Source organism: Bufo bufo, chromosome 2, assembly GCF_905171765.1.
Source record: "Bufo bufo chromosome 2, aBufBuf1.1, whole genome shotgun sequence".
Lineage (NCBI taxonomy): Eukaryota > Metazoa > Chordata > Amphibia > Anura > Bufonidae > Bufo > Bufo bufo.
Window position 1 is genome coordinate 715,526,605 of NC_053390.1, and position 13,799 is coordinate 715,540,403.

At 45.4% G+C, this 13,799-nt stretch overlaps 1 protein-coding gene across 1 annotated transcript in view; it reads left to right on the forward strand.

Moving 5' to 3' along the window:
• LOC120991014 (microtubule-associated tumor suppressor 1 homolog) overlaps nucleotides 1–13,799 on the forward strand; it is a 100,323-nt gene that overhangs the window by 70,542 nt on the left and 15,982 nt on the right. Inside the window, exon 3 of the mRNA XM_040419904.1 lies at nucleotides 8,217–8,431. Within this exon, the coding sequence (XP_040275838.1) occupies nucleotides 8,217–8,431 (215 nt within the window). The remainder of the gene's footprint in view (nucleotides 1–8,216; nucleotides 8,432–13,799) is intronic.

Consider the following 13,799-nt stretch of genomic DNA (forward strand, 5'->3'; position numbering starts at 1 on the left):
GGGACCACACCTGGAAAGTGTTGGCCAGGGACGATCCGGGCGCCTCCAATTCCCGAGATACTCCGGCCTGCTCTTTCCCGGTCCGAAAAGATCAGGTCCTTGAGGACTGCCTCATAGAATTGGAGGAATGTCCCTGTGCTGCCAGCGCTTTGGGATAGTACAAAAGAGTTGTACATGGCAACCTGCACCAAGTAGACCGCAACTTTTTTGTACCATGCCCGGGTTTTGCGCATGGTGTTATATGGCTTGAGGACTTGATCAGAGAGATCAACTCCTCCCATATACCGATTGTAGTCGACGATACAATCTGGCTTGAGGACCGTTGCCGCGGTACCTCGCACAGGGACAGGGGTGGTGCTGTTACCGTGGATTGTGGACAGCATAAGGACATCCCTCTTGTCCTTATACCTGACCAGCAACAGGTTTCCACTGGTAAGTGCACGGGTCTCACCCCTGGGGATAGGTACCTGGAGGGGGTAGGCAGGGAGGCCGCGTTGATTTTTCCGCACGGTCCCACAAGCGAATGTGGATCTGGCTGCAAGGGACCTGAACAAGGGAATGCTGGTATAAAAGTTATCCACGTACAGGTGGTAACCGTTATCCAGCAGTGGGTACATAAGGTCCCACACGAGTTTCCCGGTAACACCCAGAGTGGGGGGACATTTTGGGGGTTGAATCCGGGAATCTCGCCCCTCGTACACACAAAATTTGTAAGTGTACCCTGAGGTACTCTCACAAATTTTGTATAGCTTTACGCCATACCTCGCCCGCTTTGTGGGAATATATTGGCGGAAACGGAGTCTCCCCTTGAACGCAACGAGAGACTCCTCAACTGCGACCTCCCTTCCAGGTACGTAGGCCTGCTGAAATGTGGCCCCAAAGTGATCAATGACCGGTCGTATCTTATTCAGCCGGTCATAGGCAGGATCACCTCGGGGTGGACATGCTGCATTATCGGAATAATGCAGACATTGCCGGATGGCCTCAAACCGGGGACGTGTCATGACCATACTGTACAGTGGGGTCTGGTATAGGACGTCCCCACTCCAGTATTGCCTGACACTGGGTTTTTGGACTAGACCCATATGCAGCACGAGGCCCCAAAATGTCCTCATCTTGGCTGCACTGACTGGCGTCCAGCCACCAGGTCTAGCCAAAAATGAGCCTGGGTTTTGAGCGACGAACTGTTGGTGGTGGTGGGGGGGCGGCGGCAAGTGGCAGGGGGGGGGTCTGGGGTCTGATAGATGGATCAAAGAAAGTTTTGAATAAAAGTGCTTTTTTTTTTCCTAACTAACTTTTCCCTTCTTTCCCTGCCTAACGGTGCCTCTCCCTCACTGACCCTAACCTAACTGGGTGGCGATGGGTGCACGAGGGTGATGGATGGCGATTAAGGTGAGAGAGGAGCGCAGGAAGTTTGAATCTCACGCCTCTCTCCCCTGCACTAATCAGCACCCTGGACAGCAGTGTTCAGCACCAGGGCCAGCACCGCCTCTCCAAATCTTCGGACTGCGATTGGTGGTGTATAATTACGCCACCGATCGCAGTCTTTTTCCGGTTCATCGGGTCACAGGACACCCGAATGGACCGGAAACGCAGAAAACCGCAGGTCTGAATTGACCTGCGGTTTTCTGCGATCGCTGATACGGGGGTGTCAAATGACCCCCCCTGCGTTGTTACGGGATGCCGGCTGAATAATTTCAGCCGGCATCCCGTTGCGATTAACCCTTGCGGCGCCGGAATCCCGATTTAAAGTTAGGACGTACCGGTACGCCCCGAGTCCTTAAGGGGTTAAAAAAAAAATGTCTCTGTAAGATCACTGTGTATAAAGCCTCATTCACACGTCAGGGTTCTGGTCAGTGATTTCCATCAGTGATTGTGAGCCAAAACCAGGAGTGGAGCCTCCACAGACATAAGGTATAAGGGAAAGATCTTCACCTGTTCTGTGTTTAGAGCCGCACCTAGTTTTAGTTCAAAATCACTGCTGGAAATCACTGACCAAAACAGAAGTGCAATGGTTTGTTGGTATTGCAATTAAAAACCATCCAGTAGCACGTGTAGGGATTGTGACTGATTGTTGCTTCTCCGCACCTGTAATATTGTGTTATATACTGTACTTCCTTCACAGTGAGAAGTTACAGGGGTAGAATCACCTAGGGTCCATTCACGCGTCCGTATGTGTTTTCTGGACCACACATCACCGTCACGCTCGTAGAAAATGCCTTTTCTTGTCCGCAATTGCGGACAAGAATAGGACATGTTCTATTTTTTGTGCTTATCCGCGGATCCGGACAGCACATTCCGGCCCCATTGAAAATGAATGGGTCCGCATCTGTTCTGCAAAATTGCAGAACGGATGTGGACCCATTTTGTGGACGTGTGAATGGACCCTAAATCATACATATATCATATCTTATCAAATCATACATTATCATACTATGAAGCCACTTTAACATACACACGTGGTCAACATTTTTGGTACCCTTCTGTTAAAGAAAAAAACCCTAAATAGCCATAGAGATTTAGATCAAGGCTCCCAGAAGACCACTTTAGAATATTCACCTGCATTGATCTTAGCCATTCTTGGATGTGTTTAGCCTTGTGTTTTGGAACATTATCCTGTTGGAGGACCCGTGACCTGAGACCAAGCAGCACATTTTGCTCCAGAATGCTTTCATAGTTTTCATTGTATCCTGCACCGATTCAAGATACCCTGTGCCGATGCAGCAAAGTAGCCCCAAAACCTAACTGAGCCTCCTCTGTTTCACAGTAGTTACAATGTTCTTTTCTTTTATGCTTCATTTTTGTATCTGCGAAAATGGAGCTGATGTGACTTGCCAAAAAGCTCCAATTTTGTCTCAAATGTCCATAGCACATTCTACCGGAAACTTTGGAATCTGCCAAAATGCATATTAGCAAGCCACAATCTTTTTTTTTTTTTTTTTTATGTTTTTTTTTTTTTTCAACAGTGGTTTCCTCCTTGGTCGTCTTGCAGTAAGTTCACTTTGGCTAAGAAAGTGGCGCATGGTGCGATCTGACACTGATCTACCTTGACTTTGGAGTTTAGCTCTAATCGCTTTGGAAGTTGTTCTGGGCTCTTTAGTTACTATTCATATGATCAGTCTTTTCAATTTGTCATCAATTTTCTTCTTGCGGCCACGTCCTGGGAGGTTGGCTACAGTCCTGTAGCCCTTAATATCTGCAACTGTAGTAATAGAAACATCATGTTTATCTTTTTCTAATCTCCTTTGTCAACTCTCATCTTAGCTTTTCAAGTCATTTTCAATTTTTTCTAGGGGTACCATCATTTATCTCCAAGGCAATTTTATTTTAATTTTATTTTTTTTCATATCTTTTTATTGATTTACAATAGGGAAAACAGAATGAACATGTACAAATGCAGGAAGCATATAGACACAACTGTAAACAGAAAGCAGTAACTAGATTAGATACAGGGTTACAAGCACCCTGGACGGTAGTACAGTGGACGGACAAACCCGAGTCGAGATGGAGGAGGAACATGTGTTTCTTCGTGACTGTTTGACAAATCCACAGTTCAATGCTTGTCCTTTTAGTGAGCATGATATGTAGACAGATTATTAACGTGTATGATGGATTAAATAGAGAGTGAGAATTATGAGAGCAAGAGAGTGGGGGGGGGGCATAGGTAAAAATTTAGGGAGAAAAAGGGGGGGGGGGGGGGGAGGGCGGGAAGCACTGTAGGTGTGGCTCTATAGTGTTGGAGAGCAGTGGTATCCAACATAATAGTGGTAATTGAAGGGGTAGCAGACCACCGTGTATTAGGGGATATATCGTCATTTGGTGTTTGCTAGTTAGGTAGCTATGATTCCTTATACGGTGAGTGTGCGCACATGGAGATATATATATCTACACACACACACACACACACACACACACACACACACACACACACACACACTGTGTGTATAATAAAATAAAACAGCAGCACTAGACCAATAAACCACGGGTGCAAAATCCTCCAAACCGCAGGCTCAGCAGTCAATGTAAGATAATATATATCCAAAAATGAAGCGGCACGAAGCTGCCTCGTTTTTGGATATATTATATATAGCATAAAGCAGTTGTATGGAAAGCAATAGGAAAAGTGATAAGCCATCTATCTCTTACTGGCTCTCCATGTCACCCAGGGTGACCAGATATTATTGGATTTATGGTGAGCTCTTTCCTCCTTCCTCCAGTCTGGAGAGGGCTTCAGTCTTGTCAATCCAAAGAGGGGTAGAGGGACTGGTACCAGATTTCCGGCTGAGAGCTATTACTAATCTTGCTGCTGCCAGAATGACACTCAGCAGGGATTTTTTTCTAGTTTGTAAGTGTGTCAGGTAATAGTGTTTTTAGGGCAGTTTTTGGACAAGTGGGTAGCTGTTTGTTAGTTAATTTGAAGATGGCCTTAATATTTTTGAATACCTCTTTCCAAAAAGTGTTGAGCTGGGAGCATGACCACCATTTGTGTAAAAAGGTGCCTTTGACAGACTGGCATCTCCAACATAGTTCTGACGTGGTGCTGTACATGTGTAGCTTATCTGGTGTCTGGTACCACCTGGTCAGAACCTTAGAAGCATTTTCTTGTATAGTGATACATCTGGAGGTGAGTTTAGGTGACACTAAGATGTTCTGCAAGTCTCTTTCTGAGAATTTCACATCCAGGTCTCTCTCCCACTCTCATGTAGTAAAGAGAGGTTGGGGACTCAAGTTCCAGCAGATTCCGGCATATAATGGAGATTCATTTGGATGGGTATCGTCTGGGACAGGAGCTTCTCAAACCATGTGAGTGAGGAGCAGTGACGGATCCAGAACCTGCTCTCGGGAGGGGCACTTCCAGATTGTTTTTTGTCCGCCGCCACAAAACAATGTGGTGCTTATATAACAGACTACACAGTATAGAGGTATATTGTGTGGCACAGTGTATGCTATATGTGTATAACATAAACATATTTCACATGAAAACTTACAATTACTAGGGGGCTCATACCATGGAGTAATAAAGCCCACCATAATGCCCACCCCCCTCCCCCAGTAGAAATAGTTCTCCTTGTAATGTGACAGTGCAAAAAATACCCCCTTGTAATGCCCCCAGTTGAGCTAATGTCCCCATAGTGCCCCCCCATAATGTACCAGTATAAAATGCCCCATATATAGTGCCCCAGTAGATGCCCTCAGTGTTCCCCATAATTTGCAAGTATAAAATACCCCTTCGTAGTGCCCCCTGTAGATGACCCCATAGTACTCCTCTCCCCCACAGTACCCACCATAATGTGTACCAGTATAAAATGCTACTGTACAGAGCCCCCCAAATAAAATACCACTTTTTTGGCCTCAGTAGATGCCCCTATAGTGCCCACCAATAATGTACCAGTAAAATGTGCCCCATAGATGCTCCCCAATCATGTGCCAGTAACAAGAGCCCCCCTCCCTCATGTGCCAGTAACAAGAGCCCCCCCCCCCCCTCCCCATCATGTGCTAGTAAAAGTATTGTACATATAAAAAAAATATGATATTACCTCCATGTCAACGATGCGATGCAGGCCTCTTCCGGCCTGTTTCCCACGCTGTATGGCTCAGGCGGCGTGATGACTGCCTGCACCGGCCTCTGATAGGGTGCTGGCACCCTATCCAAGGAACAGGGAAGGGACACACCTCTCCCTCCTCCTGAGGACGGCGATACAGATGACTATGGAGATGAGCGCTCATCTCCCTGTTCCCTGCTGCCACCACCCCCACTCTTCACCAAGGCCGCGCCGCCAGTCCTGTTGCGCCCTCCCCCCCGATCTGCCAGTGGTGAGGAGGTTGTACCATCTGACGTAACAGCGTTCTTAAAGGAGAATCTTAATTGGAACTTTGTTGTTTTGGTGGGTAGATCTGATTGTTCCATCTTGATCTAGGAGTTCTGTTTATAAAATCTTTTTTATTAAATGATTCTATTGAACCACAATTCAAAAGCATTGTTTTCATTAGCTAATTTTCTGTAAACTTTTATTTATTATAACTTTTGTTAGTTTCAAGTTATTTCAGTGACATTTGTGGGCTTTTCTTTCATTAACAGAAGGGTACCAACAAGTTTGTCCACATGTGTACCCTAACATTTGAATCCCTGTATGTGAAAAGTTTTTAAGCTCAACCCCTCATCTGTCCGGGGACAGCCACAAATTCTGTCAAAGTCCCATTTTGGAAAGCATTTGCATATGCTCATCACCTTTTTGTGTCTGGTTTGTGGGCAAACATGTTGTGAAATGTGTATTAAAATGTCACTGCATTAATCGGCTGATCCCGCTGACAGCTTGTTAAATGAACAGAACGAGCATTTAAGACTAATGTGTTGGTTTCTAGTTCGTGTTCTATATGCTGCTGAGATCTGTTATCAGCCACTTGACATTTTCAGAGTGTTCTCACAGGTCCTTTAACTATAAAGTAAAGGCAGACAAAGAAGCTCTTGAGCTCTTGACTTTTTTTTTTTTTTTGTCCTACGAATGTCATTTTTTTATTTTTTTTTGTATTTTACAAATTCAAAAGCTTTGAAATGTTTAATAGAATTAAAGGGGTTGTCCGGGTTCAGAGCTGAACTCGGACATACCCATAATTTCTCCCAGGCAGTCCCCTTGATGTTGGCATCGGAGCATCTCATGCTCCGATGCGCTGCCTTGGCCTGCGCTAGATCACGCAGGGCAAGGGCTCTTTTATTTACAATAACACTGCCGGGCGGAGGCTTTCACCCAGCAATGTGTTCCATGACGTCACCGGCTCTAATGGGCAGGCTTTAGCGCTGCCCTAGCTGGTTTACAGGCTAGGACAGCGCTAAAGCCCACCCATCAGTGCCGGTGATGTCACTGGTCCTCCTGGCAGCCCCATGGAGAGCCTGGTACATCACCAGAACTCCAGAAAATGCCTTTGCCCTGCGCGATTTAGCGCAGGGCAAAGGAGAACATTGGAGCATGAACTGCTCCGATGCTCAAGTCAGGGGGGCTGCCGGGGTGAAAATGGGGATATGTCCGGGTTCAGCTCTGAACCCGGACAACCCCTTTGACTTGTATCTTGTACCCTTTCTTTTGACTACACCAGTCTTTGTGTGACTGTGTAAATGAGTTACCTTGATAATTTGCTATGTAAAAGTTGATGGTTGGGACTAGACGGCTTTAGAGGTATACAACTCATAGTATCCTCATCTCTGATGCATTTGAGGCTTGTATGGTGCCATTATTTATGATTTACCCAGTATGTTAGTAATATTGTTCACACTGTGTGGTGACTTCTAGGCACTGACCGGTATACTATTTGTTGTGGAGGCACATTATTTAGGTAACTGTATGGAATTATTAACCTAATGTATGGCATGAAAGTGCCATGCAATATGGTTTCTGAATTTAATATTTCAGATTTATGGTATGGGTAATTGACCACTGTGGATAGGGGATGCTAATAAAAGGAACTGCACCATGCCCCCATCTTAACTTGTGTCCAGAGGGTTTGAGGGTGCCCATTACTGCCTAGAGTAAAATCCTGTGAACCTTGCTAGTGAGTTAATAGCTTTGTAGGTTTCCAATGTCTGAGAGATAACGAGTGTAAGGGAGAGTGCATATCTGTTTCATTTTCCATTCTTCTGATCCGTCAGAAGAACAGAAAGAAAACAGGATTCTGTAAAAAAAAAAACAGACACAAAAAAATGATCCTGTTGCACATTTGGTATCCGTTTGTATGCAGGACTTTTTTCTGTCTAAAAAAACAAACAAAAAAAAAACTATCTGAATGAAATGGCTCAAACAGATGCCAAATGTGAAACAGGATCTGGAAAGAAAGGGATCCTATGCATAACTGATATACAGGATCCATTCTTTACAGAATCCTGTTTTTTTTAAATTTTTATTCTTCTGACTGATCAGAAGAACGGAAAATGAAATGGAGATGTGAACTCCCCTTAGTCTGTTTTTGCATATATTTGGGTTGTATGAGATTAGAAAAACATGGCTGCCTACTTTTAGGAACAGAGCAACACTTGTCTATGGATATGCCTGGTATAGCAGCTCAGTCCCACTAAAGTGAATGATCTAGACCTGCAGTAGATGCAACCCATGGCCAGGAGGGCCACTGTTTCTTGAATAAAGTAGCCTCGTTTTTATAATTTCATACAATCCCTTTAATCGGTCAATGTCTTCATGTTCCAATCTTTTGTTCATTTTTTTTCCCAGTCATTTTCTACAAGGATAGCCACTCCAAGCAAGAATTTACATAAGGAGCTATTGTCCTGTCTGAAAAGTACAACGTCTCAAGTCTCTACGGTAAAAGCAAGACTTTATTCTGCCGAACTCAGACGGGGAAGTCTTCCGAAAAATGTGGTCACTCTCAGAGTGTCATCTCCTCCTAGGGCAAACCAGCAATCAAGTGTTGGTAAGAGCCTTGGTAAGTTGTGGTTATGGCATTACAAACTTTTCTGATATTATTAACATCTGTGTTTTACCTTGTACAGCCATCAGTGCGTATCTAAAACCTAGATTATAATAATGTAGTCTTTAGCCATGTGCACATTTTGCATCATTGGCAAAGCGCTTGTATGCCATTGTTGGCATATGCTAAAAAAGTCAGTGTCAACTTTGGAACCTCAGTTGATGCCCATGAGTACCCGACTTGTGAATTTCTAATGTATACCGAGTTGTACGAATCTATTTTCTCATCCCTGATTAGTTTTTAAATTGGTAATTAGCATTTCACTCTATTATTCTCTTCAGTTTCTGCATTATGTTTGTGGTATGTTCCTGTAACGTCTTTATGCTCTACACGAACAGGCATGTGGGTGAATATTGGAACAACATTTTTTATATGTTTGATGGTTTATGTTGATCCAGGGAGAGGTGCCAGACTGAGATGTCTCAGAAATTGGAGTTGTGAAATATCCGTAATGGGTGTTTAGTGCTTATGTAACCAGAAAAGTTATGGCTCACATTGGTATGTCATATTGAAATTATGTGTAATCTTAGTATACTGTTCCTATTTTATGAGGCTGAATGGCTACAATTGTAATTAAAGTAAGGCAGAAAATCCTATAACTTGATGTTCCTGAAAGGGAGCAAAATCCCCGTTATACTTTCCACGCGGGTTTAAAATATTTATGACCCTTTCTTAACCGTTAGAAAGGTACACAAAACATTGACTTTGGACCATTACAGCTGCATATTTAAGGTATGTGCAAATGACAGATTTTGACAATGTCAAAATCCGCCTTGTATCCCATGGCAGAAACGACTATGGTTTTAAAATTTGAATGGTGTGGTCCCACACTGTTTAGCTCTGTTGAATGGTTATGTCCTCTGATAGTCCATAATGCATACTTGCCAACTGTCCCAAATTTGCTGTGACTGGTTTTTTATTATATCCCTTTCCCTGTCCAGAGATGAAAATGGGTGGAACTAACAAAAAACCTGCCCATAAGTGGGTTTTCCCGAAGGGTTTGAAATGTAGGGAAGTATGGAAATGTTTGGAGTTGAGGTTTTCTCTGATTATATCCCCCTCCCTGTAATGTCCATTTATGTCCTATAACAGTGCTGGCGAACCTATGGTTCCAGAAGGGGCACTCGGAGCCCTCTCTGTGGGCACACTTGCCCTGGAAAGAGTCTTGGGTGTACCAATAAGCCTTAAATTTTCCTGCCATTCATTAGCGCAGCGATTCTGCTGCCTGAAACAACCAATAACAAAGCTCCTTACAGAAGATAGCTTTGTTATTGGTCCCTTACAGTGGGCTGCCGGAGCATTCAGCACACCGCTTTCAAGATGTGGAGGGAGAGGCTCCTGCAGTGGTGTGTGATCTTCACCCAGAGGCGCCCGGCAGGGTAAGCGGCCTTGCAGGGCAGTGGGGTCCCTGATGTTGCAGTGGGCTTTACTGGGGGTCCCAGCTCTGAGACCCCTACTGATCTCTATAGTGAGCAGTCTGAAGTGAAGTGCTTCTCCTCACTGCTGAGTGCTGTAATAAAGACAGTCTCAATATAAAGTCTATGGGACATCTTCACCATCCTGCTCTCGTTATAGAGATCTATCTATTCATTCTAACCCCCATTCATTGCTGTACTAGATTTATATCAAGCTGGCAGCTCAAGGGGAGTGTTTTCTCTGCTGCAGCCAAGGGGACGTGCCCATGCTGTCCCTATCGCAACTCAGGAGGCCGTTGAAGGATTAAACTGAGCATGTGCGGCCTTCTCAGTGAGCCGAACAAAGAAATAAGAAAACGAAAAAAAGAAGGTGGCGCTATACAGAGACACTCTCGTAGGATCCTCATATTGTCAGCCACTGGGATGGGAGTAAAGAAATCGCCTGTCAATAACCATAGACAGTTGTCTCAAGAAGGTTAAATGAAGTGCCATTGGTAGGCCATTCTCCCCCCTACATACAGTCTTTTATCTCTCCAATAATCTAAAGTCTTTTATCACCATTTCTTCCATAGCCTATTTACCTGTTCTCTATCTTTAGTGTGTATTCTCCGCACAGTTTTTTTTTCTCTTTTAAGTTGCAAGAATTAAATCATACAATGGAAAATAACAGGATACTATAACTGGAACAATTCATTCCCACATTCCTGTGAGATGGGGAAACGGCACTCCTTCTCTGAACACTGTTTGTGTAAATTAAATGATTTGGACTGAAATGCTGCTGTTTGGCCACAAGATGCCACTGTTTCCTAAACACAGCTACAGATTGCATATATGTCCATATTCATGAGAGGTGGGTTACACCGAGCCTGGAGAGGAAGAGAAAGGGAGCAGCCATCTTGGAGGGAGCTGAGACAGAGGAACTGTCAGCAGAGGATCCGACGGCATCCAGGTGTGAGATCATCCCTCAGTGACTAGGACACAATCAGCTTCACTTAGCTGTCGCTCAAGACCCTGATCCTGTCCAGAGGAATGAGGATTGCTTCCAGGAACACTGTTGAGAGCTGAGGAGCAAAGTGACATACACTGCGGTACTGCTTGTTGGAGAGGCATTTGTTCAGTTCAGAGTCACCAGCGGATGCGGAGCAGACCCAGGTCGGTAAGATTGTGCACGCACCTCACCACACTGTTGGTGCCTAGAGACTGAGACCAGGCCTGTACTGTAGTTAGTCTCAGTTTGTGTCAGACCTCAAGTGTTCCTACTGTTCATTGCAAGGACTCCATAACTTAAAGTGGCATTTCACACCGGAGAGCTGATAAACTTCCCACAAACTACTGTACTACTAACCCCTCCATCCACCCCTACATACAGGGCCCCATACCTCTTACATCCAGTGACGTCTGTTTGATGTAGATGTTCTCTTTCCTCATCTTCTCCTTTCAGACCTTCAGACCAGACCACCATTTTTCAGCCATTTCTCATCTCTGCAGTTTGACAAACAAAATCTTAGTTTACTACTTTTCCATCATCCTCCCATCTTCTGGACAAATCATCCTACCACCCCAATACTGTGCCTCTGTGCTCCCCAATACTATACTGCAGAAACAGATAAACCCCCTGATAATAGTACCATGCAGTTAGTGCCCTTCAATAATTAGAGTGCCCCTGACACTAATAGTGTAAACATAACGTCCCCCAAAAATAATTGTGGTAAGCGGATACTGTGCCAAGGTTCCCCCACAGTAATAGTGCTCCCAAAAGTCCCACCAATAGGAATAATTCTCTGCTAGAGCACACATGCTAGTAATAGTGCTCCTACAGTGCCCCCAACATGTCCCCACTGTGCCCCCTAAGTAATAATGCTCCCATAGTGCCTAAACTAGTAATCCTGTTCCCCAAAGACCCCCAGTAGTAATAAAGCCCATCATAATTGCCCCCAGTAGTAATATTTCTCCTTGTAATGTGCCAGTGCAAAATATACCCCCTTTTGATGCCCCCAGTTGAGCTAATGTCCCCATAGTGCCCCCATAATGTGCCAGTATAAAATACCCCTATATAGTGCCCCCAGTAAATGCCCCCATAGTGCTCCTCTCCCCCTTCTTCCCAGTGCCCCCATAATTTGCAAGTATAAAATACCACTTCTTTGTGCCCCCATAGATTAGCCCAGAGTACTCCTCTCCCCTTCCCCATAGTACCCACCATAATTTGCCCCAGTATAAAATGTACCTATGCAGAGCCCCCCATATAAAATACCCTTTCTTTGTGGCCTCGGTATAAGCTCCAATAGTGTTCCTCTCCCCCCTTCCCCCATATAAAATACTCCTTCTTTGTGGCCTCAGTAGATGCACCCATAGTGCCCCCAAATCATGTGCCAGTAAGTAGTACCATATAAAAAAAATCAACACTTATACTTGCCTCCATCAGGCTGGCAGCAATGCGATGCAGGCCTCTTCCGGCCTGTGTGCTGCGCTGTACGGCTCAGGCGGCGTGATGACGTCATCGCGCCACCTGCGCCGGCCTCTGTTAGGCCTGCAGCATATCAGAGGAACGGGGAAGGGAGATGCCTCTCCCTCACCTGCCCCGCTGCAGCACATCTATCTGTATTGCTGTTCTGAGGATGGCCCTGCCACCGACCCCCGCTTGTCACTGGGGCGCCCCCTGGAATGTTGCACCTGGGGCAACGTTTCCCCCCGGCACCCCCCACACTACGCCACTGGCCAGCGGAACTCAAGAGGCAGCTGCCCCTTTTGCCCCGCGTTAAAGATGACCCTGATCTAGGCATTACTTTACCCACTGCAAAGATTCAGTTCGCTTGCAGTCTGCCACTGCAAGTGTTAATGTCATGGTATTCTGTGCGCTGTGTGTCCCACATGCTGTATATGGAGAGAGCAGGATGTTCCTAGCTTCTATTGCTAGGCAGGGCTGGCACCACCCTTTCCCTTTAGGAGTAAGTAAGTCTGTGTAGCTTGAGCTGTGAAGCTCTGTGCAGCAAAGACCAGAGCTCACCAGGGAATACTTCACCCTGTGAATTAAAAAGCAGCAAAATGCTTATCTTTGAGGCCTCTTTCACATGAACGTAGTGCTCCCGTGGCCGTATTGCAGGCCGCATACGGCGGTTCTGCAATACACTGGGTACCGGCCGTGTGCATTCCGCATCATGGATGCGGACCCATTCACTTGAATGGGTCCGCAAATCCGGATATGCGGAACGGAAGCATGGAACCCCACGGAAGCACTACGTGCTGCTAAAAATTAGAACTTGTTCTATCTTTTTGCGGAACAGACGGATCACTGACCCATTCAAGTTGAATGGGTCTCGATTCGTCCCGGCCGGCACACGGATGTTGCCCGTGCATTGGAGACTGCAAATTGTGGTCCCCAATGCACGGAATGGAACCAATACGTTTGTGTGAAAGAGGCCTGAGAGAACGAGTTACTGGAAGTTACTGAGAGAACGAGTTACTGTACAACAGCAAGTTGAATGGCCACAAAAGGCTAAGTGCAAAGCATCTACATTGTGGCTACAGACTTTGCTGCATACTGGTGGGAGCAATACGCTTTAGGTTCACAATCATGTCAAAAGGACAGAAGGACTGTCTGTTCAGAGACTGTATTTCAGGAAGAATACTGCAGAGCTGCAGAGAAAGACCAGCCTCCCATATATAGCCTTGGGAACTATATATCCCAAATGTAAAGAGTGTGCTTAGCGTGTACAGTGCCTATGTGAATCATTTATTGGACTGCCTCAGTAAAGTACAGTGGACTTGTACAAAACATTGCATGTACATGCACGGCTGTTGCCTCATTCAAGGACCCTGCCTTGCACCTCAAACATGTCTACACCAAGGGCACCGCACCTAAAATCAGACATGAGCCCCCAGATTAGGGTATGTCCTGTCAGTACAACTACCCCC